Consider the following 27,959-nt stretch of genomic DNA (forward strand, 5'->3'; position numbering starts at 1 on the left):
GCATCCGTGATTCTGCTTCTGATCCGAGGTGGCCTTAAGTAATCCAAAACTGGGCAAATCGATGGTTGCCAGTGGGGAGGTGGGTCGGGAGAGGGTGGAAAAAGGAAAGGGGATTAAGAACTACAGACTTCCAGCTATAAGTCATGGGGAGGTAATTAAGGTACAGCCTAGGGAATGGGGTCCATAACATCATAATAACCATGTATGGTGACAGATGGTTACTAGACTTACTGTGGTGATCACTTTGCAAGGTATATACATGTTGAATCACTGTGTTGTCACCCTGAAACTAATACAATACCGAATGTCAATTATAATTGAAAATAATAAAGAAGAGAAATAATCCAAAATGGAAATTTTCAATATTGCTGTGAAGTGAGGCATAGGTGCGCATGCTTGTCGTGGAGTTTAAACAGAAAGTTGTTAGGAGCTGGGATGTGCCGCTTCGGTCGATACATAAATCAGTCCAGACTGACATCTTTTTCCTTTTCTTCGTTTTCATTACCAGAGAGGAAGTGGAGGAAGAGCAGAATAGGGAACATTCCGACTGGTCTAAATAAACCAGGTCCTTCCTCCCTTTTAAACTCAGAATTCTCTTTGCATCATGCATTTGGAATTGATCATTGTTTTGTGAGGTTCAGAAACAGTGTTCTACTGCTTTTTATTATTTAACTTTCCGCGTCTGTGTCTGTAGTACCCTCGGATATCAGGCCATCAGAGGGAAGTAGCCATGTCGTTTTGACGTTGGAGCCCCCTTCAGCATCCAGCCAATGCTTTGTATATAATGGGTGTGTTCTATCAAGGCTTGTTCCGGAGTTAGTGAATGAGTCCTTAGGAGGAAAGAAGATGAGACATTTCTCTCACGGTGAGAACGAATCGTTTTCAGTGTATTTCAGATATAAATCAGCTAGTCAGCATAAATTGTGCTTCTCGGTGTTCACCAGGGGTAGGGAAGGGTTTTGGCTGAGATTGAGAAATTCATTCCTGGAGAATAATAAAGTGGGCGGGGAACTCAAGGCTCTGAACCTCGAGAAGGAGGCGGAGTCACCGAGAGTTGGAGCATTTCTGTCCAATCAAAAGGAGATGGTAGGAGCAAGGGGGGGAGATAAAGGGGGAGCGGGAGATCGCGAATCCTGCCCAGTTTACGCGAGCTCCACCGCCGGAACAGCAGCTTCTCAGCGTAGGTATTTCTGCCCAGGAAGAGCTTCTCATTCCGAGGCCGACTCCAGCAATGGCCTTTGCAAATCTACGGAAAGTGCTCATCAGCGATAGCCTGGACCCTTGCTGCCGGAAGATCCTGCAAGATGGAGGGCTGCAGGTGGTGGAGAAGCAGAACCTGAGCAAAGAGGAGCTGATAGCCGAGCTGCAGGTAAGGCCAGCGGGAGAAAGACAAGCGCTTGGTGGCATCTTCCGCGGAAACAGGCTGGCCGCGCCGCGGCTGGCGCGCCCCACCCCCACCCCCGTCCCTGGTATCAGTCGGTCCTGGGGCCTCCAGATTTGGGGCTGGAGGGGAGGGGGGAGAAGGAGGGAGGAACAAACAGCGGGCGGGCGGCAAGATGCAAACTTTCCGTTCAGTTTGCAACCGCGCGTTTCACGTTGGCTTGCCACCCGCGAGCAGCACAATGTGTAGGCTTCTCCGGGTCCTGCAGTCTGCCCGCGGGATGCCAGCGCGGCTCCCCAGCGCCTTCGCGCGCAGTGGCTCTGGCAGCACTGCACGGGGCACCGGGGGAGGGGCGCCAAAGTGGGTTTCCTATCGGAAGCCAGGGACCCGCGATCCTCCCCCGGACCAAGCCCTGGCTTGAACGGCCGAGTCTTGCCTTCCCTGGGGGGCGTTGGCGCAGTCCCAGCCTGTCTCGTGGCTGCTAGAGAGGCTGCAGGGTAGGCAGCAGATGTACCCGCCTTTCGTCTGATGCAAGACTGCTGCGAGTTTTCACCGCCCCTCGGCCTCCTGGGAGTTCAGAGGAAAGAGGGGCGGGTGGGGGGCGCCCGAGATCCTGGGGCAGCGCACGAGGCCGCCGCCGATGGGGCCCAGACTTACCCTTCGCCCGCGGCCCCGGCTGATGGCCTTACTTTTGACCTCATCGCTGGTCAGAAATGACCAGAGTGGACTAGAATCCGATCCCAGGCGCCCCCAGCAAACTGATTTCTGAGCAAACCTTTCTCAGGAATGTATCTTGGTTAGTTGTGATATATAATTAGCGCGATCTACTTCTCATCTTTCTTTGCCTTGTTTGTAAGGGTTCTGCAAGGTTTGATGGCCTCGTCCAATCGGTGTCATTTATTTTGTGAACTCTCCACTCCAGTTCCTGCAGTTCTTACTTCTATGCTGCACCCACCACCCCGAAGTCTCTACCCCAACCCCCAACTCCCACACCCCGCAGTGTAGTCTCTGACCAACCTCAACCAGCCTCCGCGCGGATCCACCCCCTCCGCCCTCCCCTGTTCCCAGGGCCCTTTAATCAAAAAACAGGCAGCTGCTGTTACTTTCGTTGTGCCGCAACCGCATGGTCCTCACTACTGCCTGGGCCCCCTGTCTGCCTTGGTATTTCATATCGGCGGCTGTGGTTCCCCATGGACCCTCCTCCCCCACCCCCCTCCTCGCTCATATGCCATATCCGGGTATCTAGCCTTGTCCTGTATTCAGAGAAGTTTCCGACCAGTCCCTGCCTTCAAGACACTTGTAGGCTAGTTCGGGAGCCTGGCCAAACGACGACTGAGACGAGTGACCAGATGACACAGTTCCTAAGTGCTGAAAGAGACCACCCAGCAGCCTAGCGTCTGCCTGCTCGGCTGCTGCAGAAGTGGAGAGAAGAGGGGTGATCAGCCTGGACGAGGTGTGGGGTGTAAGGGCTCAGGACCTGATCCTAGGAGCACGGTAGGACGGCCGGCAAAGGAGCCAGGCGCCTCACTAGTCATCTCGTCTTTTGTATGGATGGCATCAATGGCCATGGCTCTCTGGGCAGGGGCCCGAAGGCAGTGGACTGGCCTCCAGCCCAGCTCCTGACCCCCATCTTCACTGGAACACGAGGTTGGGAAGGGTGGCCTTCACTTCCAGCTTTCTTATGGAAATTAGAAATGCTATACCCCAGGGGGGCGGGGCCAGGAAGGGGGTAAGTGCGGAATGGAGAACAATGGGAGGCCTGGCCAGTAGTGGAGAGGTGCCCGTAGTGGAGGGGCTCTGTGAAGTTGGGAATTCGGCTGGGTGGGTGCTGGGCGTATGGAGCTGAAACTTGGAGACCCTTTAAAGGCGCTGCGAACTGTCAGGAGAGGAGGCGTTTCTTGGCTACCGACTGCCGGGCATCGTTGAGCTATTTGGGAGCGCCCAGCCTTGGTGTGTTTGTAAAACATTGCTTCAGAGTTCGGTTTAGTGTCCTTGGCCGCCCACTGGAGGGTCCTCAATTCCGCACTGTGCCTTTTTATGCTGCAAGGAGAGGCGTCGGGGTTAAAGATCCTGCCCTCCACGATTGAAATCATTTTAGTACTGAAGGAAGCTCCAGCGCACTGCCTGAGCCAGGCCTGGCCTCCATTCCCACAGCTTGGTATTCTGAGCAGGCACAGTTTGCTCTCTCTCACTCCCCAGAACGGTCCTTTTCAGACTTGAAGCAAGTCACAGCTAGCCCATTACTGACTGGGTAATGAAGTCGGTTTAATGGGTCGTGATTAGCATCAAAATAATAATAATAATAACAAAATAAGAAATACCAGAGCTGTGCAGATAGTAAGCCCAAGCATTGTGGCATGGAATTTGTGGCGGGGTGGGGGAGGTGGGGGGTGGTATGTGAATTTAAAATCACAATTGAATCATGTGTTTCTCACTGTGGGTCTTAGTTAAAATGTTTGGAAAATATCAGCTTGGAATAGTAAAGCATCTTGTTTGGAACTCCCAAAACTCTTACTTAGACTGTGTACCCCCTCTTCTATCAGCATGTGTCTCATCTTAAATCTAATATGCAGGAACATTTAAATCATACCACGGGTCCATGGCTTTTGAACTTGGACCATGAGCCACAATCAGAAATTCATTTTACGTCGTAACTCAGTATACACATACATATGTGGACACACACTCAAGTTTCATGAAATAATGTCCATATTCTGTTTCATTAAATAGCAGTGCTGGTCAGACTCCACTAGACCACGTGCTGGTAATACATTTATTTACATCTTTATCTCGGAATTTTAAGAAAGATAAATAAAAAAGGGAATCAATTTCCATGCCAAAGTCCATCTTTTGAAAGGCTCTATTAAAAGAGCAACTTTCAGCCTGTATACTAGGATTTAGTTTGCAAAAGTGAAATAACCACCTACTTAATCAGGATCACACGTAGTGTGTAAAACAGCACCTACTGGCACCTATTATAGTTGGAAAGTTTCTTTGACTTCCTCCATGATTTAAGTCGGAGGCACGAGCAATGCTAGAATCACGCCCAAGGCCAAGCCTGTCCTCCTTGGTAAAGGAAGCATGTGTGAACTTGAGGACGGTGAATGGATTTCCATTGCTGAGTCAGCATAGTTTGTCGGGAACAGCCATAAATCCAGCACAACAGTGGCCTGCAGTTTTCCAGCTGAGGGATAGGGCAGGGAGGAGGGAATGCTTTTCAGCCTGCTCCCACACACTGATACACAATCGGAGAGCAGTTGACAGCAGAATGGGTGCAGTGTCGAGAGAGGTCCATTCTGCCCTGGAAGTGCCAAAGGGGACCTTGGGATGCTGGGAAAAAAAGTGAGAATCACAGTGAACTGTATGGCAGATTTGCAGAGGGCGGTAGTTTGCATAAATAGAGAGGAGCAGGCATGGAGGCAAATTTTGGAGGGATGACAGGTGGCCTGAGAAGGCGATGATGCCTGAGAATACCTGGGTTTTGAGGGATCAGCGAGAGATAATATCTGTCAATAAATACTTGCTTATTGAATGAGTCAATTGATGGTATAATTGAATGAAGCAGGAATAGTGAAAGGTGTAAGAGGCTTTGAAAGCTAGTGAATTCTGGCCCCGTGCAGTGGGACCAGGGTCTGCTGGGAGGGAGTCTCCAAAGGCAGAGTGTTCTCTTGGAACAGGCAAGCTCTGAATGAATGCACGTCTATACTGGTCTGACTGGAGACTCTTCAGACTTCTGGCTTCCAAGAAAGCTGGCTTGAGGGACACCATCCTTGAGGGGAAAGTAGAGAGAGCCTGCGGGGCAAATCTGCCGAAGCTTGATACTTCCATAGAGAGGCTGAGAAGGGTGGTTCTTCCATAGAGAGGCTGTGATGGTTAAAGAAAAACTAGGGCTTTTTCTGAGTTTGTCCTCAGGGCCTGCAAGATGGGGTAGACTGCTGGGGAGTCTGGTTTCTCCCCCCACAGCCACTCTTTCCTGTGGGAAGCAGATCCCCAAGGTTTGGGAAGGGTGCTGGCAGCTTTGGAGAGAATAGTCAAGTAGACCACAGTCAAGACCCCCCTGTAGGTCAATAGTCAAGGGGTCTAAAGGAATGGTGGGGTAGAGTGTAGGGATCAGGACTGGGTCTGAGATGTGGGCCCAGAACTTGATAGGAGAGAGGCAAGGTGATAAGATTGTGAGTCTTTGGGTGGTTGCTGCTCCTTTCTTGTCAGTTGAACTTTGACGCTTGGTCCTGGGCTGACCACTTCAAAGGAGGTTTCATTTCCTCACTATTTTACCAGAAACTAAGGTGCCATTGCTGGTAGTAAAGGAATAGGCCTTAAAAATGTGCTCACACACAGCTGAGTGGCCCTGCAAAAGGTTGTGCCATTTACACTTTGATTTCCTTACATGGCCTCCAGCACCAAGTATTAACAGATTTCGTTTTGCCGGTATGATACCTGAAAAGACCACATTTTAAAATTCGCATTTCTCTGATGTCTAGTGTTTTTATAAATTACTGGTCACTTTGTTAGTTCTTCTGTGAATTGCCTACTTATATCTTTGCATATATATAAATTTTTTTTTAACTGTGTTCTTTATCATTTAAAAAATTGATTTGTGGGAAGTCTTGATCATTTTTGGTGATGAATCTCCGTTCTGTTATATATATTGCAAGGAGTTTCTTCCAGATCAAGCCTGTCACTTGCCTTTAACTGTTTATGGGATCTTTAGAATTTTAAATTTCAAATGTAATCAAATTGGTCAGTATTTTCTTTTGGTTTCTGGGATTTGTACCTTGCTGATGAATCTTTCCCATCCCAAGATCATAAAAATATCCCCTTACATTTTCTTCTAATTTAAAATATTATTTAAATTTATTTATGAAATTTAAAATGATTTTAAATTTAAATGTATGGAAACAAATCTCTAATTCATCTGGATTTTTAAAAATCTGTAGTGAGACAGTGCAATATTTTTTTCCTAAGTTTTCCTAATACCATTTACTGCATAGATTTTCCTTTTCCCCCATTAGTTTGAGTTCTACCTTTATTATTTTCTAAATTCCATACATACATGGGTCTGTTTGTCTAGTGCCTATTTGGTTGTGTTGATAGATTTGCCAGTTTTCTGAACATTTTTCTCCTGGCTCCCTCCCAACTTGTCCTCCCTTTTCAGAAATCAATCTTTCTCTCCCCCCACTCCCTCCATAAAGAACAGAAATTTATTTCTAACAATTCTGGAGGCTCAGAAAAACAGTTTTTGAGTGCTCGCCTAGGTAGGTCTTAAGCCTCTTTATCACAGTCAAGTGAAGGGATTTCTGATGCTGGATTTTCAATCATGTCACATGTTTGAATATTTGGGGCAGGATGGTGGGGTGGGGTGGGGAGAAGGGTGAGGAGAGGTTGCCTTGAGCCTCTCAAATCACTGGGTTCATTTATTCAACAGAGTATTCTATGGAATGTCAACTATTAAAATAATCTTTGCTTTCGGTACGTAAAGTAGGGGCGAAGAAAGCAAACTGCAGGTGAGAGGATAAGTACATGTGAAATGGATGATACAAAAATAGGGGGAGTCAACGATGGGATCCAGGGTTGTTGGCAAAGTTTTCACGCAAGAGACGCTTCTTGTGCCTTGACAAATTGGTAGCATGTGGCCAGCCAGGCAGTGCGGGGATCCTTTGTTTGGGAGCCAGAGCAATGGACTTGAATGTGGGACAGACAGCAGTGTCCCCTTTCTGCCCATGCATCGGCTGATGTTCCTCTAGGCTGCTGTACAGGAGGCTTTCAGAGTACCTTCAGGGTCCCACCTGGTGTTGGCAGTCCGCCCAGACGGGGTGGCTCCTATCTGGTTCTTCTAACCTTCCCATGCTTTGTCCATGTGGAGGCCACAGCATACACACGTGACGGTGAGTTTTGGTGTATCTGTCACTGTGCGCTCCTTGAGGGGTAGGGCTGTAACTTACCTTGTGTTGACAGAGTCTAGCATAATGCCAGATATGTACATACGAGGCAGGCACCCTGTGGAGGGAAGGAAGAAATGAAAAGGGGAGGAGAAGGAGACATGGGCGGCCTTCATTTTGTTGGGCTTCAGTGTCTCATCTGTGAAATGAGGTGGGCCAGATGCTTCTAAATGTTTCTTTGAACCTCATATTTCGAGGTTCTATTTCAGCATCACAGACATAAGATAAAGGAGCTTGGGGTGCCTGTGAGGGGTCCAGCATTGAGCCTCCTGCAGTCGGGCACAGCCCCAGTCAACTCTATTGAACAGGCATTACAGGCTTTCCAAGTCTAAGCTTCATTACTCGTCTTCCCTCGGTGGAGAAAAGTAGTTCTCTGCTCTCTCGCTGTGTGTAACTTCTCCAAACTTGTTCCTGGGCTCTGGGCACAGTAAATACAGTGGAACCCTCGCCTGGGAGCCAGATGCCCACTGAGCTTTCTCTCTCCAGTACCCATACGATGGGGAGGCAAGAGAGAAAGTTCTCGTGGGATCCAGCTGAGAGTTCCACCGAGGAAAATACAGAGACTACACTCACAGGAGTCAGATCAGACTTGGGAGGGACCCGAGGGGCCATGTGTCCCAACGTGCTTATTTTATAGATGGAGACCAGAGGTTACATGATTTGCCGCTGGCAGACCTGGAACTAGAACCACAGCCCCGATACCCAGCTTGCAGCTTCTGTGATGACACTTGCTGCGTCCTCACCTACCTGGGACAGCCAGTTTGGGGCAGACTGTGTGCTTGTTCACCTACTCCATTTCTTGAGGCTTCTCATGGTGTGTTTGGGCTACAGTATCCTGTTATATTCTTATTCTGGGAAGATACCCCGGGATTCTGGATGAGCCTAAAGAAGACTGTCGTGGGGTCTCTAGCTTAGCTGTAGGAAAGGGGCTATGATGAATCCAGAAGCTCGTATTTTTCACACATTTATTTTTAGTCTAATATCGCCTGGGTTTCAGAGCAACTCTAGACCAGTTTAATTGTTCTCCCCTCCGCCACTTCCTTTGGTCTCTATGTTAGGAAGTTTTTTCTTTCAATAGTTTTATCTTTTGTTCACTATATTTATTCATTCAGCATTTATTGCCCACCTTCCGTGTGCCAGGCACGGGGGCCTTCCAGAGTAGAATTCTATCCCACCTCTTCCCTTGAGTCCCTCGGTGTCCCTGGAGGAGGTGATGTCCTTCAAGCAGGTGCTCCACCTGTCCTATGTCATTGCCTCCTCTCACCCAGTCGAGGAGGCTGAAGCTCAGCTCATAGCTTGTCAGGGATGGAGCTTGGATTTGAACCCAGGCCTGACTGATGGTGGAGCCTCTCAGGTGTGTAAACAATACACAAATCCCGTTGCCTGCCTTCTCTTGAATATATCCAAAGTCAGCCAGCATGTAGCAGTCCCACTTTGCTCAAAGAAGCTCTAGAAGGTTTTCCAGAGGAACTCTGTGGACCCAGATGTTTCTTTTTCTGCCTCAGGACTGCCAAGGCCTTATCGTCCGCTCGGCCACCAAGGTGACTGCTGATGTCATCAACGCGGCAGAGAAGCTCCAGGTGGTGGGCAGGGCTGGCACAGGTGTGGACAACGTGGACCTGGAGGCCGCCACGAGGAAGGGCGTGCTGGTCATGAAGTAAGTGGTGGAGGCCGGGGTGGGGGACGGGGGGTTTTGTAGTGTTTCCCGAGCATTTTGACATTGAGACTCTTTGTAATCTCAAAATGCTTCACAAAGCTACCCCACAGATGTGTGTAGGGCTGCAGCCTGGTTTGGGAGTCAGAAGGATGGTAGTGAGGTATGTGCTTGCTCTGCTCCAGCTCTGCCCTCCCCCTCCAGTGTTCCTTCTGGGGTCAGGTATCGGTAGCTGTGCTTTTCTTACTCTACCTCCTTTGCACAGATGCAAGACCTTTGCTAGTAGAGTGGCTCTACAGTCTTTCTGTTCCTCACTTCCCTGCACCGCTCTGGAGCTGGGAACCCAGTTTCTCTTTCACACCCCAGGGCCAAAGGGAAAGGGCCTCCGTTAGAGCTATTTTTGCTGAAACCTAGGGCAAAGGTCTTGTGAGCGTGCCAGTGTGTGGTGACCCTCCTTTCTGGCTCCTGTCTGGCAAGACTTGCTGGTGAGGCAAGACTAGCCCCAGTCCACTTCTCGGTCCTCAAGCCTTTTCTCTTCCCTGGGGACCCTCACTGTCCTCAAGTCCTTTCCCTCCACTTCCCCCTATGGGGGAGGGGTTAAGTGACCCATCATCTGACTGAGGGCCGTATCCAGCTAGAAATGTTAACTGGTAACCCGTCCGACATGCTCACCCTGCACCCAGAGGCAGCTTCCCGCAGACCCTGCACCTCTTCTAGCATCCCCATCCAGCCTGTTCACTGGGGACCCAGGAAGCCAGCTGGTCTTGTGGAAAGACAGACTGTGAGAATTCTTTTTTTGTGACCTTTTTTTTTTTTTAATAGAATCTCTTTTTCTCCTTGTAACCTTCATTCCTTCACTCCCAGAGATGAAAGGACCCAGTAGGGGAAGAAGAAGGGTAAACATGTGTGTTAATAAATTCTTTCAAAACCAAAAAAAACAAACAAAACAAAAATCAACTTTTGTTTAGTTTCATACGTTGCCATCTCTGTTCTCCTTCCTGTAAAATGGGCATAGTCAGCACTGCTGTGTGTATTAAGGTGTGAGGAAGCTTTTCTCAGTTCAGAACTTGTTGAGGGCTAGGAGGAGAAGTCAAACAGGTGGAGATAAAATTAGTGGCTTTGTTACTATAATAATAAAAGCCAGGTAGGACAACTTGGTGAAGGTGGGCGGGCAATGGGCTGACCTCTGCTCATCCAACACGGGCACAGCTTTAAGACTGATGATGGAACCCCAGGGGATTTTTGCTTCTTCCTCTAGGCAGGTGGATGCAGAAATGAGAGGAGAGAGGACAGGACTGAGCCACACACGTCTCCCCCAATCCTCGGGAGAAGGGAGTTTGGGTAGAGAGGCCAGGTGTTTCTCTCATGGAGGTTGCTGCACAGAAAACAAAAAGCTAGTGTTCTCTTCCAGCGCTGGGATGTGGGCAGGGGTACATCAGAGAAACCCAGGACGGTGACGTGGGGCTTGTATGCAGAGTAGGTAAGCTCCTGGAGCAGGGGCGAGAGCTCAGCATGCACCCAAGCCTTTCTGTGGGGCCAGGAGAGAGGATACTGGGTCAGGACGCACTGATGTCCCCTCTTTTCTTTGCTCTTTAGCACCCCCAATGGGAACAGCCTCAGTGCTGCGGAGCTCACCTGTGGGATGATCATTTGTCTGGCCAGGTAAGTCCCGGACTTCTCGGTGGAGCCAGTCCCTCTGATATGTCAATTATTACCACTCCCCAAGCAAAGTGACCCAGAGACACATAGAAACACGTCAGGTTGGCGACATGCAGACTGCTAAGAACAGTGTCAGGGAAAGAAAGAGAGGGAAGGCAAGAAATGCAGATTTCCCCGTTTTGCCCGCTTTTACCTTTTCCTCCTCCTGTAAATCAGGCCGGCTCCCATTTAATTCTCATGAGGACCCGTTGTCCACATGGGGTCCCCCCAGCCTGCCCCGGTGAGGACCCTAAAGTATTGAACCAGGAGCGGTTCCACAACCCGCAGCTAGAGGGAGGGTCTGGGGATTTCTCGTGCTCCATGTACATCTTGCATAAGCACCATGGAGTCAGGTGGGCAGAGATCAGGTGACAGCACTGAGAAGAGGCAGGTGAGGCCTGTGTCTCCCTAGGTCAGAGGCGTTTTGTCAGCTTCCTGAACTGAGGCCTGATGGGCCAGGCGGTGACATGGAGTTTCTTCCCCTGCAGCTTGTTCCGGAAGCTTTGCTGAGTTTACCCAGGAGTCCGTGATCATAGACTAGATCCCCCTCAGCCTTACCCTCAGGCGAAGTCCTCAGAACGGGTAGACACAAAAAAATGTCTCAAAGAAGAAGTCAGTGAAGTGGAAATACAGCAACCAAATTTTGGAATCTCACACAGACACACACACACACACACACAGACACACACACACGCACCGTGTTTTGTGGCTGACAGGAAAGCCTTGATTTAAATACTTAGGAGCCTGACTGGCGGGGTGTCTTCCTCGGCTTTGAGTCATTCAGCTGTTTCCGGGTGATGCTGGGCGGGGTGTGTACCCCCCACAGTGCCTCCCGCTGTGCAGTTGTTGGGAGCCTTACATGATCTGATGTGTTAACATTTCCTAGAAGATGTCTAAAATAGAGGAGGGGCCCCTTCAACATCCTAAACATTGTTTCTTGGCTCCCAGAGAAGCCTGGATGACCACGTCCCGCGTGACATATCTTACCGTCCAACCTCTAATGTTGCCCCAACTTCCTTTGTCCCTTCCAGAAAATACGGAGACTCAGGCCTCCATGTTACCAAGGAGGAGATAGGCTGTGGGGGGGTGTGTGTGTGTGTGTGTGTGTGTGTGTGTGTGTGTGTGTTTGGTGTTGGGACACGAGGTGGAGCAGAAGTTCTAAGTGTGTGGACTGCGGTACCCATCCACCCCAATCTAGCCTGAGACCATTGGGGCTTAAGAAATTCCCCCAAGAAGACCAAGTAATCCGCTGTCTCCTGATATTGTAGAATATGTTGCAGGTTGTGGTCCTGGATGGAAGGGGAAAATGAAAATCCTTGATGCCGAGTCCCTCAGCACCCCATTTTATCACCCCTACAGACTCTGGAGGATTGGCTGTTGCTTTTTATGTGCCCACAGTCACTCAGATTGATACCCCAGAGGCTGGGGTGAAATAGGAACCTCCTCCCGGACACGTAGCTGAGACAGAAAAGTCCCAGGGCTCCCGGTCAGGTCTGGCCAAGCGTCTCCCTCTGCTACACAACCTCTCCCCTCCTCGGTGTTTCTGACCCTGAGCCCCTAGACCCAGGCTGAGCTTGGTTCCTGGGAGAATGATGGTCAGAGGTGGTGGCTGTGCAAACCATGTCACAGCTCCTTCCTGGGCTGGCAGGGGTCTGCGTGGGCCCTCTGACCCTGCGTTTGTCCTTGCAGGCAGATTCCCCAGGCAACGGCTTCGATGAAAGGGGGCAAATGGGAGCGGAAGAAGGTGAGTGTCTGGCCTTGCCTCACCCGCCTGGCGCGGTGCCCGAGCTCCACTCTGGGTGCTGACTTGGGCGTTTTTGCCTGTTTGGTTGCAGTTCATGGGAACAGAGCTGAGTGGAAAGACCCTGGGAATTCTTGGCCTGGGCAGAATTGGGAGAGAGGTGGCCACCCGGATGCAGTCCTTTGGGATGAAGGTGAGAGGTCGGTGGGCCCCTTTGATGTGGGGCCTCCTGTAGCAATTTGGGAAGAGGCAGCTTTGCTTGAGAGAAGCTGAAGGCTTTGTCCTAGGAGGGCCTGACCCCACGCCCCCTTTTAGAGCCCCTGACTTAATAGGTGGTAAAGCCAGGGAGGGAGGCAGCGTTGGCCTGCTGATGTGGACACCTGAACTCAAAATCTGGGACTACTTGGTGGAGGTCTTTCAGCTTTGGGCTGAGTGATAACCCTGAGCACAGAGGGGTCCTGTATCCTGCCGGCCTTTCCTCCCTCCCAGACGACGAGGGCTCCTTGTTTTGCTGTGTCTGTCACCTGTGGTAATTCAGAAAACAGGAGGCAAGTTATAGCAATTAAAGGAGGGCCACTCTCCGTCCATCTTCTAGCTGCTCTCCACGGTTCAGAAGAGATTGAAAGGGGCTTGTCCGTACACTGTGATACGATTGTAGAGCCGATGGCAGCTGGAAGACCCCACACATTTCTCAGAAATCTTCCCCCCCACCAAGGCCCTGCCTCATGCTATCCTGGAAGCTGTAGGCTTCTGGTTGAGGGAAGGTTGGCATCCATAGCAGTGCCACCCCCAGGAGACCTCTCAAAGCGGGGGAGGCACTCAGCCAAGAGTGGGGAATTCGCAGGGGTGCTCGGATAGGTCAGAGTGACGAGGCAGCTGGGGGTGTTGGTGGAGGTCCCCATGTTTACTGTGGCTGTTGAGGGGATTGTGGGTTCAAACTGCTGCCAGGGAGGCTTTAACTATCAAAGAAAATAGTTTTGAAAATCAGATTATTTTAGGTCTCTGAAAAATGTGCTTACAGAGTTTTCCATTTCTCCCTTGCTCCCTCCCTTTCTGTCTGTCCCTCCGACCTTCATAGAGTTAGAAGGGAGCTTATAGTTGAACCCTTCGTTTTATTTTGACCTCTGGGGTGTGTACCTTTTTTTGCGAAGGGCTTACAGCAAATGGATGGTAGACAAGAACACAGGTGGGCATCCCGTTGTACCACACTGAGAATCTTCCTCCTCTCTCTTGCCTCCATTCCCAGCCGGGTTTATATTTAATTCAGCCAGACACCTTTCCTGAGCTTTAGCCCTGGGAAAGGGAAGGCACATTTTTCTAGGTCTCTGAAAGAGGTAGGTATAGCCCAGCAGAACTCACTGATCATGGAAAAACCAAAGCCTCGTCCTTGGGTGCAGGGCTGGCGAGGTGTGACAAGCCCCAAAGAGCACTTTCTCCTCCGTTCTCTTTTGTGAGGGATTAAGGTATAAAGGGTTCGCTCACGGGAATTCCGGTCCTCTAAAAGCAGGGGTCAGGGTTAAGGAAAACGCAGAGCAGACAGAATCACACAGGTGAGTGTGCGTGTCGCTGATGATACAGCAGCTTGGGTGCAGGTTCCAGGCCCAGCGGCCATTCTATTACGTTCGCACACCCCTTCCCCACAACAAATCGGACTCTTCTAACTCAGGGACCGTCATTGTCAAGGGAAGGACTTGAGACGTTGGCAGTGACTTAACCCAGACAAAAAGCCCCACCTCACTTCCTGAATAACTGAAGTGATTGGTAAGGCTGTCTGTCCATCTGGCACCGCTCAGTGGCTGAGCACTGCCCCGGGCTGTTTCCCAGAGGCCGGGGGTGGGGCATGTAGGACCTTGAGCACCAGCAGTGGAAGTGACTGACACCCCTCAGACATGTGTTTGATTCGAGGAGATGTCTAGAGCCTGCTCAGGAAGGGTATTGTTTCTGGGCACACCCCACCCGACGTGCCCGCATGTTTCATTCCCAGCTCGGCACCGAGGACCTGTGTGCTTCATTTGGGAGTTTCTGTCCAGATGTCTCTGGAGGGTCATTCTGGGCTGTCTTGCTTCTGGGACAATGCTGTTTGTAAACCCCTGAAATCTGTCTTGAGTTGTCTCTCCCACTTCAGCCTCTCAAGGGAGCTACTGGCTCTGGCCGTTCCGAATGACCCAGGTGGCTTTTCTTCACACTCAGCTGCACACTTTGAGCTCCCTACCACATGTTAGGTCCAGGTGAATTCTGTCTCAAGGCAGAGAGCTTATCAACCTGCATTCCTTAAATCTTGGTTAATGCTGGAGCCATTGTGGAGAGCAAGATTCCCTAAAAGGCAAGAAAGGAAGATCCTTGAACAAATGGTGAAAGAGATGGTTTATCAGCTTCCAGATAGGAAACATTGATCAGTGTTGACTCAACACAAGTTGTTTTAAATTTCCTTTGTTCCCTCTTTGGAAACTGTTATGAAGCTGGTAGAGCCTGGAAATCCCAAGATGTCACATACCTGGAGTATTTAAAATGGTATTTTAATCCTGTAAAACATAGGCATTCTCATAAAAACTGAAGTACAGATAAGGGTCTCCCTGATTGTCATCCCAGCCCGCCTCTCCTCAGGTAATCAGTCTGGCAGGTAATCAGTCTGGCGTGTGGTATCTCAGACTTCTGTACATTTGCATAGAATGCAAACCATCTCTGGAGAGAATGGAATATTGTGCACTAATAACAGATTTGCCGTCAGTTTAAACCGGTGTGTGGAATTTTGTTTTGTGGATAAATTGTTCTTTATTTGGCCATTCCCTTCGCGATGGACATGTAGATTGTTTGCAAATGTGGGTTTTAGCGAGACCTTGCTCAGGTCTGTTGTGATGCCCCTGGGGTTGCCATGGAGACTGTGAGCTCGGTGCTATGGGGTTAGTGTTCTAACTGGTCGAAGGATGGATCCGTTTCAGTCTGGAGGGAGATTGTACAGGATGGTGCAGGCCTCGGCCTTTTCCACCATTTTTCATCAACAGCCTCGATGATGTGTCCTTTGTGGATGACAGGAAGCAAGGAGAGGGGCAGAATCAGGTCCTAAAAGACACAGAGAGGCTAAAATGGTTGGGCACCCTAACAGGAAATTTAGCTACAATATATCTCAGTGCCCTTGCATATGGGCCCCAAAAGCAAACTGGACAAGCGTTGGGTGTTGAGGTCCTTATAAAAAGCTTTTCTAGGGGAGAAGGCCTTTGGGTGACCAAAGTGCAGTGTGGCTAGCAGTGGCCGTATTTTTATCGTGCCCTGTGTGGGTGTGTGTTGGGGTTGGTGGTGGGAGAGCCCACCTGCATGGATGGCGTCACTCCCAGCTGGTGCAGGCCTAGGTGGAGGCTTGCTGTGCCACCATAGATGAGCTGCTGACCTGCTCTGAGCCTCCCGGTACACTCTGTAATGTCTTCTGTCTGAAACTTTTTCTCCATAGCGTTGCTGAATAACAGGTAATAACTTCAGAGACTCAACTCATTTGTGCTGTCATGTCCCCTGCGATACGTTCACAGACCCCTGCCATCCAGGAGCTGAGCCCTGCATTTTCCTTACCAAGGTTTTCTGTGAGGAGCCAGACCAGCATCTTTCTTAACAGTTTCTTTGTGGCGGCTGTTGTGATGAATTTGGCTCCGCCCCGAGGGTGGACAGTGAACCTGAGGCACCAGTGGTCACTGATTCTTTCGGGTCAAGCTAATGTTTCCTGAGGTCTGCGGTATGAGATACTGCATTCCAGGGACCCTGTGGGGCCAGTGCCATTATCCCAGCTGCAGATAAGGAAACTGAGGCTCAGGAATGGGCTATGATGTGCTCAAGATAAACGGACTAGTCCATGGTGGGCCCCGCTCAGACTGTGGGGCTCCTGGTGTTCTAATCTGGTGCCCTTTGCCCCACACGACCGACCGCAGCTGTCTCGTTCCTCATCCGAGCGAACTGAACAGATCTGCCGTCATCTCACTGCGTTCAGCCTTGCTCAGGACAAAAGCCCTCCTGTTTCAATCCAGTAACTGGAATGCCTACAGCCCTCGAGCAGTGAATTTCAAATTCTTCCCAGAGCCTCAGGTTCTAGAAAGGTGTGTCTTAGGGACATGGGGAGGGAGCGCAGGAAGACACAGTTGGTGGGGCTCTGGGACTCCACCTCTGGCGCTTTGAACTGCTCTGGTTTGATGTTGAGCTTCTGTTTTAAGATTTCATTGTCGGGGGGAAGTGCCAGTGCTAAGCCCCAGAATTTGGCTGTGGGGCAGAGAGAGGGTGTGGCTGTCGGGTTGTTCGTTGGAGTCCCTTTGTCTCGAAGGTGGCCTTGCTCTCCTCCAGCCACTGCCGAGCCAGGGGACCTGCAGCAGTCCTTTGGATCAGCCTCCAAAGGTTGCCTTCTGTGACACCCGCTAGGAGGTCGCCCTGGAGTACGGCTTGGAAAGCGAGGGTTCCTTTGTTGCCCCAACGTCAGGCTGAGGTTGAGATGGGGAAGCCCTTTGTGTGACTCCTCTCTAGGAATGACTCGTCTTTGGCTGATGTTCCAACTTCTGTGCATTAGGACATGTGACCCTTTCCCGGACACGTCAGGACCCTACTCAGGCATTGGTCTCCTGGGCCTGCTGTCACCCTACCAACTCCCCACAACTTGGTCTTCTGACTCCTAGCGGAGTTCAGCTCCTGTCTGCCCCGAGTGTCTGGTGACACATGAGAATGGGTTTTCCTGGTCAAATTCTTTCCCTGCGATTGCCGGCAGGTGAACGAGATACTGCCGCTGTCCGGCAGAAAGCTGAGTCCGGGCCTGTTGACGGCTGTGGAAGATGATTATCTGCTCTCCCCGTCCGCTCCCCTTTAGCCCAGGTGCCTTCTGTGGGGGTGCTGGGCCAGGCTCGGCCGGCGGGACCCTTCCTTCAGGCAGCCCCCGCTGTTCCTTGGCATTTCCAGGGGCAAAAGAGTTGTGTGAAATCACTCCATCAGGCTTGGCTTGGTGACCTCTGTTGGGGTCCCCTTCCTGTCCTACTCCCCGTGAGAAAAGTACATCTGGATCAGAGATGAACAGGGCCATTGTCCAGCCAGCCTCAGAGCCAGCGGACAAAGAAGACTTGTGAGAGCCAGGGCAGAGCCCTGTCTCCTGCGCTGGACAGTTTCCTCTCCCCACGAGAAACGAGTAGCTTATATCTGAGGGGATCGCCATGCGGGCTGGAGCAGGTGATCCTAAAGGGCATGGGGGAGGCACATCTTTCCCCAAAACCTCCCCCGAGGGTTGGGTGGGGCCCGCTTGGCCTTCCTTGCTCTACTAGGCGGGCGAGGAAGAACGTGATCCAAAAGCTATTCCTTATTCATGATCATTTTCACTTTCTTCTCCAGAAGCGCTGACTTGGATACAGCAATCTTCTTTGCCATTCTTTTCTAATTTCCCTAATTTCAGAAGAAATTCATGATTGGGGGGGAAGAGTTAAACAGTATCAGAAAGCATAAAGGAGATTAAATGCACCACCCAGTGTTGAAGTATTATGCTTTCTGTTATTTCTGTTTGTTTAATCCTGGGCAGCTCTGAACATCTCCACTCAGGGTGAAGGGAACTTGCTTTTCAAAGAACAGTGTATTACAAGTTGGAGCCAGGGGTGACTGTGAAATCATCCACTCAGCTCCTTTACGTCGGAGGACCCAGGTCTGAAGGGCACAGACGTGAGTCTGGACACACAGCTTGACAGCGACTAAGGCAGGACACAGGTCTCCTGACTCAGGCTCACTCTTGGGTCCTGCAGACCTGCCCGCATCAGTTGGCTGTCCGGCCTTCTTGAGGACATCAATGCATTTGAACATTCTTCTGCTTCCAACACCTCTTTACCCCCCCGGCCAATGTTGCTGATGTGGGGAGCTCTGGGAAGGCCTCCTGGGTAGGTCTTTGCAAGAGGTAGATACGTCATACCTGGTTGCAGATCCTTCCAAGAGGCTTGTGCTGGCTTGGTAACCTTTAGAGCATTGCCCTTGCTGAGAGATGCGTGATTGGCACCCGAGACTCGTTCTGATGTAGGAGAAGGAGATGTTTTCATCTCATTCTGCCCCTGTTTGCTCAGGTTGGTCATTAGGAGTGCACACTCTGCAGTCAGAATCCTGTTTGTGCCCCAGCTGTACGACTCGTTGTTTGTTTGACCTTGGCTAAACCAGTTAACCTCTCTGCCTTAGTTTCCTCATCCATAAAATGGGGCAATAACAGTACCTGACCCATCGGAGATGAGTTAGATGAAAGCACCTGATACATAGTAAATGCGAAATAAATGTCTGCCATTATTAGCTATGACTACGTATCCTCTCTTCCTTCCTCTGAGCTTTGTCTTCTCCAACTTTCCTTCTTCCTGTCACCAATATGTGATGATCTTTGGCCAATTTCATGAGGGGGGAAGTTCACGCCCCCGAGTTTACTGCCTGCCCCCATCCCCCAGGAGTCAACCTTCCTTCCTTCTCAGCAGCTTCAGGGAGGCCCCTCTGCTTTGGGGGCCCACCTCCTCCCCAGACCAAGGTTCTTCCTGGGTCCTTCCCCCTCCACAGTGCCTGGATGTCTCCCTTTCCTCCTCTTGTATTCCTCGTTCCTCTTTCCAGTCAACCCTGCCTTGTTGAAAGGATCTATCGTTAGTCATTTGTACCCCCCTGTGATGAGTCAGCACATCATGCCTTCCAACACTGGATGCATTTTAGGCCTTATTAGAAGAAACTTCAAGAAAGGTGTCAGTGGGTGTTTCACCCCCTTTCCCGACGAGGAATCCTTGTTGCATTCCTCGAGCTGCTCGGCTCCCCACTGCTCCCTCCCTCCCTTCTTCCTCACTGTGTTGAATTATTCAGTGCACCTGCCGGTTTTCCGGCCCTGTAGGTCCTCCAGCTGCAGCCGGCCTCTCTCCCTTTCCTGGTTGTACCCCACGACCGTGTTACTGCTCCCCATGTAATCATCCTCCCTCGTGTGGGCTCCCTCCTCTCTAAGGGCTTCTGAGCGCCACCTTGTTGAACCACGCACGAGCCGCGCTTGCATTTGTGGATAAGAGGTTGGAGGCAGACAAGCCTCTTTTTCAGCTCTGGCCCCGGCCCCTCCTAGGGTGTAAGCCCCGCTGCCTTCAGCTGTGAAGTAGAAAGGAGAATAGCACCAACCCCATCGTATTGCCGTGAGAAGTACACTGGTATCTGCAAAAGGCTCAGCGTGGTGCTTGGTAGGCAGTAAGGGCTCAATAACGGTCGCCATTATCAGCAGTACCAATACTAATAATTAATAACGATATTCCCTCCCCCCTTACGACCAGACTGTAGGGTATGATCCCATCATTTCAGCGGAGGTCTCGGCCTCCTTCGGTGTTCAGCAGCTGCCCCTGGAGGAGCTCTGGCCTCTGTGTGATTTCATCACTGTGCACACTCCTCTCCTGCCCTCCACGACAGGTAGGTGTGTCCCTACCTTGTGGGTTGGCCATAGACGCTACAGACCAGATAAGAGTGGGTCCCCATTCTGGGGCTTCCACGACGCTGGTGACCGGCTCTGGGGAGGGCCCCAGCAGGTCTGCCAGCATCAACACTGGGATGCTTTGTTTGACACACTGCGTCAGATGGGGGTGGGGTGAGCCCTTGGGAACGTGCAGGTGTCTGGGTGAGCTGGGGCAACATCCCCTGGCTACTTGCTAGGGCCACTGCAGGCGTTGGTGGTTTGGGGACTCCCCTGAAGCAGTGATATCTCGGACTTCTAGGATGTTTCTAAAGTGAGTCTGGCCCAAATCTGCCCCTCCCCCAGAACATCTGAGAAGGGCGAGGTGAGGCCAGAGAGGCGGTTGTCCCGCAGGAAGGAGGCCCGTGGGGAAGAGCCGGAACGGGGAGGAAGAGTCCGGAGCCGGAGCTAAGCTTCCGGGATCCTGGCACCATCGTGGCACCATCACCATGAGAAAACTCTTTCCTCCCTTCCAGGCTTGCTGAACGATAGCACCTTCGCCCAGTGCAAGAAGGGGGTGCGCGTGGTGAACTGTGCCCGGGGAGGGATTGTGGACGAAGGCGCCCTGCTCCGCGCCCTGCAGTCTGGTCAGTGCGCTGGGGCCGCGTTGGACGTGTTCACAGAAGTAAGTGCCTGGCGCCTGCGGGCGGGAAGGAAGGGAGAAGCAGGTTGCGGAGGAGTTCAGGGCAGTGTCGGGTCACTGTCTCCAGGTCCGTGGAAAATGGCAGAACTTGTCAAATGTCTGCCAAAAAGAACACCTTTGGTCTAAGGAGCCTTTGCAGAGCTTTGTCCAGAGGCAGCCGTGTTGTCTTCTGCAAAACTCAAGTTTTAAATGGGACCCAATGCCTGGTCTCAGGCCCCTCGCCTCCTGCCATGTCGATCCCTTCAGAGAAGACGGCAGCAAATCAGTTCTGAGGTTGAGGATTTGGGGCAGGGAGAGAGGGTCTAATGTATCCGTACGGGTCTCTGATGAAGTGGATCCCACTGCCTATTCCAGCCAGTGTCTATTGGCTTTCTTTACCCTTCCTCCCCTTCGGGGAGGGAAAGAAGCCGAGGATAGTGGTTAGAAGCTTTCCCTTGGTCCCCAGGGTGGGCTGCTCTCCCTAGGTCTCCCTCACCCACTTCCCACACCCTGCCCTCACACCAGATGGAGTAATGAAGGGTGCATTTCCACTTGAGTCCTGTCGGCGTCTCTAAAACGTCAGAGATTCAGGGGAAAGAGCATGGACTTTGGAAGGGGTGGGGGGTTGCTGGTTACATTTGTGCTGTGTGACCTTGACAAGTCCCCAGCCCTCTCTGAGCTCCCGTAGCACTCACTGTCTATTCCCTGCCCAGGGTGTACAGTACGTTGGGTTTGTGCTTCTGGCCACCTTTCTCAACTAGATCATAAGATCCCTGAAGGCGGGGTGTGGCTGTCCCTTCCCTGTGTTGCCATCCCTCCCCGGACAGCACCTTCCCCGGCTCTCCTCGGCCTCCTCAGAGCACTTAGTACTAATGGTGGCAGCACTCACAGAGCTACGTGGCCCCCATCCATTGGGAGCCAACAGAGCCCTGGGGAGAATGACCAGAAGAGGAGAGGCCTAAGTAACATTCCCAAGGGCAGTACTTGGTGCTCAGTGAGCAGAAGGGGTGGAAGGGAGGGAGACTGGGGTGGGAGGTAGAGGCATCCAGCTGGGCCCCCTGTTGTGGTGAGAACCACTGTGAGGTGTCTGCAAAGAGCATGACAGTACGTGCTGTAAGGGTGCAGTGGGGGGAGGAAAGCACAACAGCTGCCACTGGTTGAGAACCACTTACGTAACTGGTGTGTGATCTCCATGCTGATGTTATGAGGTAGCGTCTATTAACCCAAGGCACCCAAAGCGCATGAGTAATAAGGAATGGAGCTGAGGTTACGACCTGGTCCATCGCTCTGTCCATTCTGCTGTGGTGAATGGACCTTCGTGAGGAAGCCGGTGACAGAGTCCAGTGATCACCCTGACAAAATAAAAGTAGAAGGTGACATCTGTCCTGCCATCCTCCCCTCCAACTTCCCTCACACCCTGGGGCAGACCGACCACGGCAGCCAACTGAGAGGTGTCTCTTTCTGGCAGGAGCCACCACACGACCGAGCTCTGGTGGACCACGAGAACGTCATCAGCTGCCCCCACCTGGGTGCCAGCACCAGGGAGGCCCAGAGCCGCTGTGGGGAGGAAATCGCGGTCCAGTTCGTGGACATGGTGAAGGGGAAATCGCTAGTGGGGGTTGTAAGTATCACCATGTGAAGTGGGGCCCAGAGGTTCGAGAGCAGAGTGGGAGGAGGCATCTTGGTGATGGCACTGGTGACAGTGGGGCTGAGTGGGGCTGCGGTGACCAGATTCAGCCCTGGGAGCTGAACATAAGAGGCGCCATTTGAGCCAGCCTCTGGGTGGGGTGGCAGGAGCTGCCTCGTCAGCAGCCTTGATAGCCCAGGCCTGGCACCAGGGAGCCCAGGTTACCCCTGATATATTGTAGCCTTGTGAAGAGATTGTGGTTCTTCCCGGGGCCAGTGTCTAGAGAAAGGCTCCTTTGTTCCCCACATGCCTTGAGAAGGAAGCAGTGTGTCCGGGGCTGCTGGCTGGACACTGAGTGGGAGGGCGGGCTGGGGAGAAAGCCCTTTGGGACACTCCTCGTAGTTCTAAGCACCCCTTTTATCGTGGTCAGCTTACGCCCTGGGACTCACCACCCTGACCATCTGCCCCCTTCCGTTCCCCAAATCATGGCTCAATGTCCCTGCTTCTCAATGGGCCCTTCTGGGCATGTGTTTCTCCTCCAAGTCTAACCTGACTTATACTTCAACTCTTGTCTCATTCCACCTGTGATGTTCCTCAAGCTCCCGTGGGTACCAGACAGTGTTATAACCCTTTGGGCCACAGAGATGAATAAGGAAGGCACAGCTCTGCTTAGGGCATAACCCCCCTTCCCCAAAACTGCTTGGCTTTTCCGGCTCCATCTAATCCTTCAGCATGTGCTCTTATTATTAAGGCTTCGTGAGTTTATATCTTTCTTATTCACTAAATCCTAAGTTCTCTGAGGACAGAAAACCAGGACGTAAGCATCTCTGCAGCCGCGTGGCTCTGCCCTGAGCATTCGATCAATAGTCTAAGATTAGAGTCAGTGAATGAGGGTGGGGGCAGGGCTGGAGGTGACCCCTGACCTTCCGGGATGACCCTTAGCCCAGGAATGTTCACTGCTGAGGATAGAACAATGACAGGAAACACACAGGATGCTTGGGTCTCCAGCCTGCCCTCCCTCCTTTCCACACCCTGCCCTCTTCATCCTGAGAAAGACGGGAGCCAGTCACTGCCCTGCAGGAGGACCCCTCAGGGCCACCCATCACAGGTGTGGCGGGGCAGGCCGGCCCAGAGAGCGTGGTGGTGACCACGGGACACTGGGCCTGTCCATCTGTGTGCCTCTCCTCTCTGCGTGTCTGGCTTCTCAGGACGGAGCACTCCTTCTCACTCCTTTTGCACGATGAAAAGGCCTCTGAGCAGGGTCATTCTCCCACGTGATGCTGGTTGGGATCCAGATTGAGGTTTGGGCTGTGACCGTTGCCAGCAGTCTGGGCATGGCTTCTCCCTGTCAGTCCTTCCACAGACAGCCCTTTGGGAGTTAGTCACGTTGTCATTAGGTAGCGATGGCATTCCAGGCTTTTTTGTGCAGGGGACTCCTTAGCACCAGCTCCATCCAATGGAACCACGAAATGTTCTCTTCTTACTTAAGAGAGACAATCTCTTGGTCAAAATAGTTAAACTTGGGTACATTTAACTCTACCTAATGCAGCCGGTGGTCTTAGGGTGTTGTGCATTTGAAAATAAGGATATTTTCTGTCCCACAGGGAATACCTGTCTCCCTAATTCTTCTCTGTGTCATCTTCAGTTCAATTCTGTTCCAACCTTAGACACAGACTAACATTGGGATGAGGTTGGTGCCCAAAGGCACCTGACCTCCTGGGGCCCTCCCACCTGCCTGTCTTCTAGAAAGGACCAAGACCTGCGATGAGCACAGAGGACCGGAAACGTGGGGTGCCTGCTTCTGGGGGCTTCTTCGTTGTGCACTTTTCCTCCACGTGCGGCAGACTCAGCCCAGCCAGCTGTCGTGTGGCTCTTGGGCTCTGCTCCCAGCAGCTGACTTCTCTTGTCCCACCTCCTGGCTCGCTGCGAGACCTTGCTTGGACAGGTGTGCCCTGTCCCCCGTCTTCCTGACCTCAGTCCTGTTTCTCCTCTCTCTGCAGGTAAACGCCCAGGCCCTTACCAGTGCCTTCTCTCCACAAACCAAGCCTTGGATTGGTCTGGCAGAAGCTCTGGGGACACTGATGCGAGCCTGGGCTGGGTCCCCCAAAGGGACCATCCAGGTGGTAACACAGGGTGAGCTGGGGACACTGCTGAGGGAGGGAGAAGAGGGGCATGGACTCTGCACTCCACTGTGCACGTCTGCTGCAGGTCACAGAGAGTAGGGGACTCCGAGGTGGCCTTGATCTTGTGACTCCATTGGTCACACTCTCTCTGAGTGTGACTCATGCACTGTCGAGTAGGGACAAAAACTTCTTGGGAAATATACTTAACTTTCACCAATCACGTTTGTGCAGTATTTTTAAGATTTATAGGTTTTGGGTGCAAGAGGGACCTCCATAAGAGACAAGAGTTTTACAAAGAGGGGCTAGGATTAGTGTCCTGGGTTAAGTGACAGGACCTTTGATTCTGGTTTTGACCCTGTCGCTTCCCTGCTGTGTGGCTTGCCCTTCTCCACGGCGTGGGTTCTTCATGTGTGAAGAGTCTGGGTGGATGTTCCAGACTGGGTGGGTGAAGGGGACATTTGGTGCTCTGTGACATAATAAGAAAGCCCGATGATGGCCTTGGGGACGTCTGTTCAGCCAAGGAGTGGGAATTCTGAGAACAGCGCCCCCTGCCTGCCCCTCAGTGCTTGCAGGCTCTGGCCCTTTGCAGTGGGTCCAGCCCCTTGCAGATACGCTGGAGAGGCCAGGGACAGCTCCAGTCCCCTTAGCCCGGCAGAGGCTTGTCTTCTCAGTGACTGCTGGGCATCTACTCACTCGGGGAGACATTGGGGACGGGACGGGTAGACCCTGAGCACTGCTAGTACTCGGCAAGGGCTGAGCCAGGGCGTCGCCACTGGCCTGGGTGCCCAGGCACCAGAGGAAACGAGGCAGGCAGCTGGGCCACAGCTGTTTCCATTGCCCTTTTCTGCTTCCATTTCCTGAGGCCAGTAAGGGCGTGAGTGCCAGGTAGGGGTGGGAGTAGACATTTTTCAAGTATCCGCTTGGAGAATGACAGGCAGGCCAAGGTGGCCAGGCCAGGGCAGGTGTGCGGGGCCAGGAGACTCGCGCTGAGTTTTGGAGAGGCGTTTCTTAGACTTGTTTAGTGTCCTGGTGTCCTGCCCTTGACTCCCCATTGTCTTTCTCCAGCTGGCTCTCTACCTCCCAGAGTAAAGCAGAACTGCCCAGGCTTGGGGACCCCAGGCAGTGAGGAGCCTGTGACCCAAAGCTAGATGCCAGTGGTCTCCTGCCCCTCCTGTGTGGCTCCATAAACATGCCCTTCTGGTGGCTTCTTTCGGTCGCAGGAACATCCCTGAAGAATGCCGGGAGCTGCCTGAGCCCTGCGGTCAGTGTCGGCCTCCTGAAAGACGCTTCCAATCAGGCAGACGTGAACTTGGTGAACGCCAAGCTGCTGATGAAAGAGGCTGGCCTCAATGTGCGTGCCCACCTGCCCTGCCCTCCCCGTCAGCACTGCCCTTCTCCCCCTACATTTTCAGAGCACGCTGACAGCCCTGCTTAGTGAGTGGGGAGCCCTGGAGGCTCGTCCTGCCACGGACACTGTCTCCCCGTGCGAGGTAGCCGTAATGTCTTCATCTGCAAAGTGGGGTACTGCCTGCCGCCGAGCGTTGCTATGCGTGAACCAGTAACGTGTGAAAGTGCTTTGCGTCTAAGTGTTCTGTGAGTGGGCGGCGGTGGCAGCACCCCCATTTCGCAGCCAAGGAAACTGAGGAAGCCAGGCTGCCTCTGGCCGGAAGCTGAGACTCAGCCCTGTGTGCTCAGTCTCCAACTCCATCCACTGTTCCTTTCACCGCGGCACCGTGTCTCGCTTTGGGTGTAAACTCTGGGAGCTTGCAACACATCCTCTTAGCCTCTGCTGCCCCTGTGGCTTTCCTTTTGGCATCTTTCCCTCTGGTTCCCTTTGTGTGTTCCCTAAAGTGCGTTTCTCAGCCAGCGGGAGCTGGCAGAAGCAGTGGGCAGTAGAGTGCCCACATTACTCCACCCCCCCCACTCTCCCCACACACTCCCATTCCTGTGTCCTGATCAGGCCACTGCTTTTGTGCAGGAAGCAGTGAGCAGGAGGGGCCAGGCTGGATGTACCTCCCGGGCAGGCCTATGAATCCAGGCCCTTCTCACAGCCCTGCCTCCCTCCTCCCTGGTTCCCAACCCTCCCCTCTAAGCCTTTACCAGTACCTGGCACATCTCTCCTTCCCTTGTTGGAGGCATTGACCATCCCAGAGAGCCCATGTTCAGAGGTACAAGGCTTAGCCCTTTGGCCTGCTCCCCTGGCCCTGAACTGCTGACCATCCTGTCCTGCCCGGCTGAAGCCCTAGAAACCCGTCATTGGGCCGAGGGAAAGGGTGGGTGGTGGGTGTGTGGTAGCCGGGAGGTGTAACTGCCCCCTGCCTTCTCTCTGCAGGTAACCACCTCCCACCACCTTGCTGTGCCAGGGGAGCAGGCCTACGGGGACGGCCTCCTGACCGTGGCCCTGGCAGGTGCCCCCTACCAGGCTGTGGGCTTGGTCCAGGGCACCACCCCTGTGCTGCAAGCACTCAATGGAGCAGTCTTCAGACCGGAAGTGCCTCTCCGCAGAGGGCTGCCCCTGCTCCTGTTCCGGGCTCAGCCCTCTGACCCTGAAATGCTGCCTACCATGATTGGTGAGGAGGGACCTGTTTGGCTGGCCAGTGCCCTTGAGGCAAGGGTCGGGGGCGTGAGTGTGTGTGTCTGTGTGTCTGTGTGTATTCTGGGACTGGGTTCCATAGACCTTTGCCTCCTTCAGCTCCTCTCCAGCCTCAGGGCATCTCTGGCACTACAGCAGACAGAAGGTCTGTCATGCCAGCTTCCAGAACACTGGGGAGTAGATAGGGAGTTTAGAGGGAGGTGCCTTATCTGAGGACACAGAGCAGTGTGTCACGGGTTGGCCCCCAGCACCCCTGTTACCTGGGCTGCTTGTCGTGTTAAGCACACATAGTGGACCTGCCTGTGGGGCCAGCTCCCAGGAACGAGGTCAGAGCCATGGCATGCAGGTTTCCTCCTTCTGGTTTCCTTGTCCCAACCGCAACGAAGCCTGTCACACGCCTCCTGCAGTGTCATGGGCATCTTGACCTGCCCCAGTCGCCGGGTGCCCTGGGAGTTTTGGAGCACGTCCCAGTTTGGCAGAGTGTCCACAGAGGGCCTGACTTCACATCCTTGCCAGCTGCCCCGAGGAACTTTCCCCTTTTTCTCTCTCGCTGTTGGTCTAGATGAAGCTGGCAGCCAGCAAGTCAGGGTTTCCTCTAGCTTTGTGGCTCATCTTCCCTCCCCTGCCTTGCCTGATGGTCAGGGTGTTGGGGAGGGAAGCTGGGCCGATGCCCTGTTGTTCCCCCTCTCAGTTCTTTGACTCTGAGACGATCACCCCCCACTGCAGCTTTGATCTGAGGAATCTAAGACGCCCAGCCTCTCGCTACTCCTTCCGCCACTCTCCATGCCAACCAGGGGTTTCTTCTCTTCCCAGGGCTCCTGGCAGAGGCAGGCGTGCAGCTGCTGTCCTACCAGACCTCGGTGGTGTCCGACGGGCAGACCTGGCATGTCATGAGCATCTCCTCCATGCTGCCCAACCTGGAGGCCTGGAAACAGCACGTGACCGAAGCCTTCCAGTTCCACTTCTAACCTTCGGGCTCCCCGGGCCCAGCCTCTGGGGCTTTTGTGAAGAAACCTGCCCACTGTGATCACCAGGGAAAGATCACATTCCTGGGGCTGACACTGCTTATGCTGCAGACCTCGTCTGACCCCTGTAGTACAGCAATAACCACCTAATAAAGAGCTCACCCCAAATCTC

General features: G+C 52.6%; 1 protein-coding gene across 1 annotated transcript; it reads left to right on the forward strand.

Moving 5' to 3' along the window:
- The first annotated feature begins 1,081 nt into the window (after nt 1–1,081).
- PHGDH (phosphoglycerate dehydrogenase) lies at nt 1,082–27,959 on the forward strand. Its single transcript, XM_033093842.1, has 12 exons — nt 1,082–1,369; nt 8,826–8,977; nt 10,571–10,636; nt 12,362–12,416; nt 12,508–12,606; nt 19,685–19,817; nt 20,334–20,482; nt 21,948–22,100; nt 24,107–24,239; nt 25,450–25,580; nt 26,562–26,799; nt 27,636–27,959. Exons 1-12 carry the CDS (start codon nt 1,232–1,234, stop codon nt 27,788–27,790), a joined length of 1,602 nt encoding a protein of 533 aa, XP_032949733.1. The 5' UTR covers nt 1,082–1,231; the 3' UTR covers nt 27,791–27,959.

This window comes from Rhinolophus ferrumequinum, chromosome 22 (genome assembly GCF_004115265.2).
Source record: "Rhinolophus ferrumequinum isolate MPI-CBG mRhiFer1 chromosome 22, mRhiFer1_v1.p, whole genome shotgun sequence".
Classification (NCBI taxonomy): Eukaryota; Metazoa; Chordata; class Mammalia; order Chiroptera; family Rhinolophidae; genus Rhinolophus; species Rhinolophus ferrumequinum.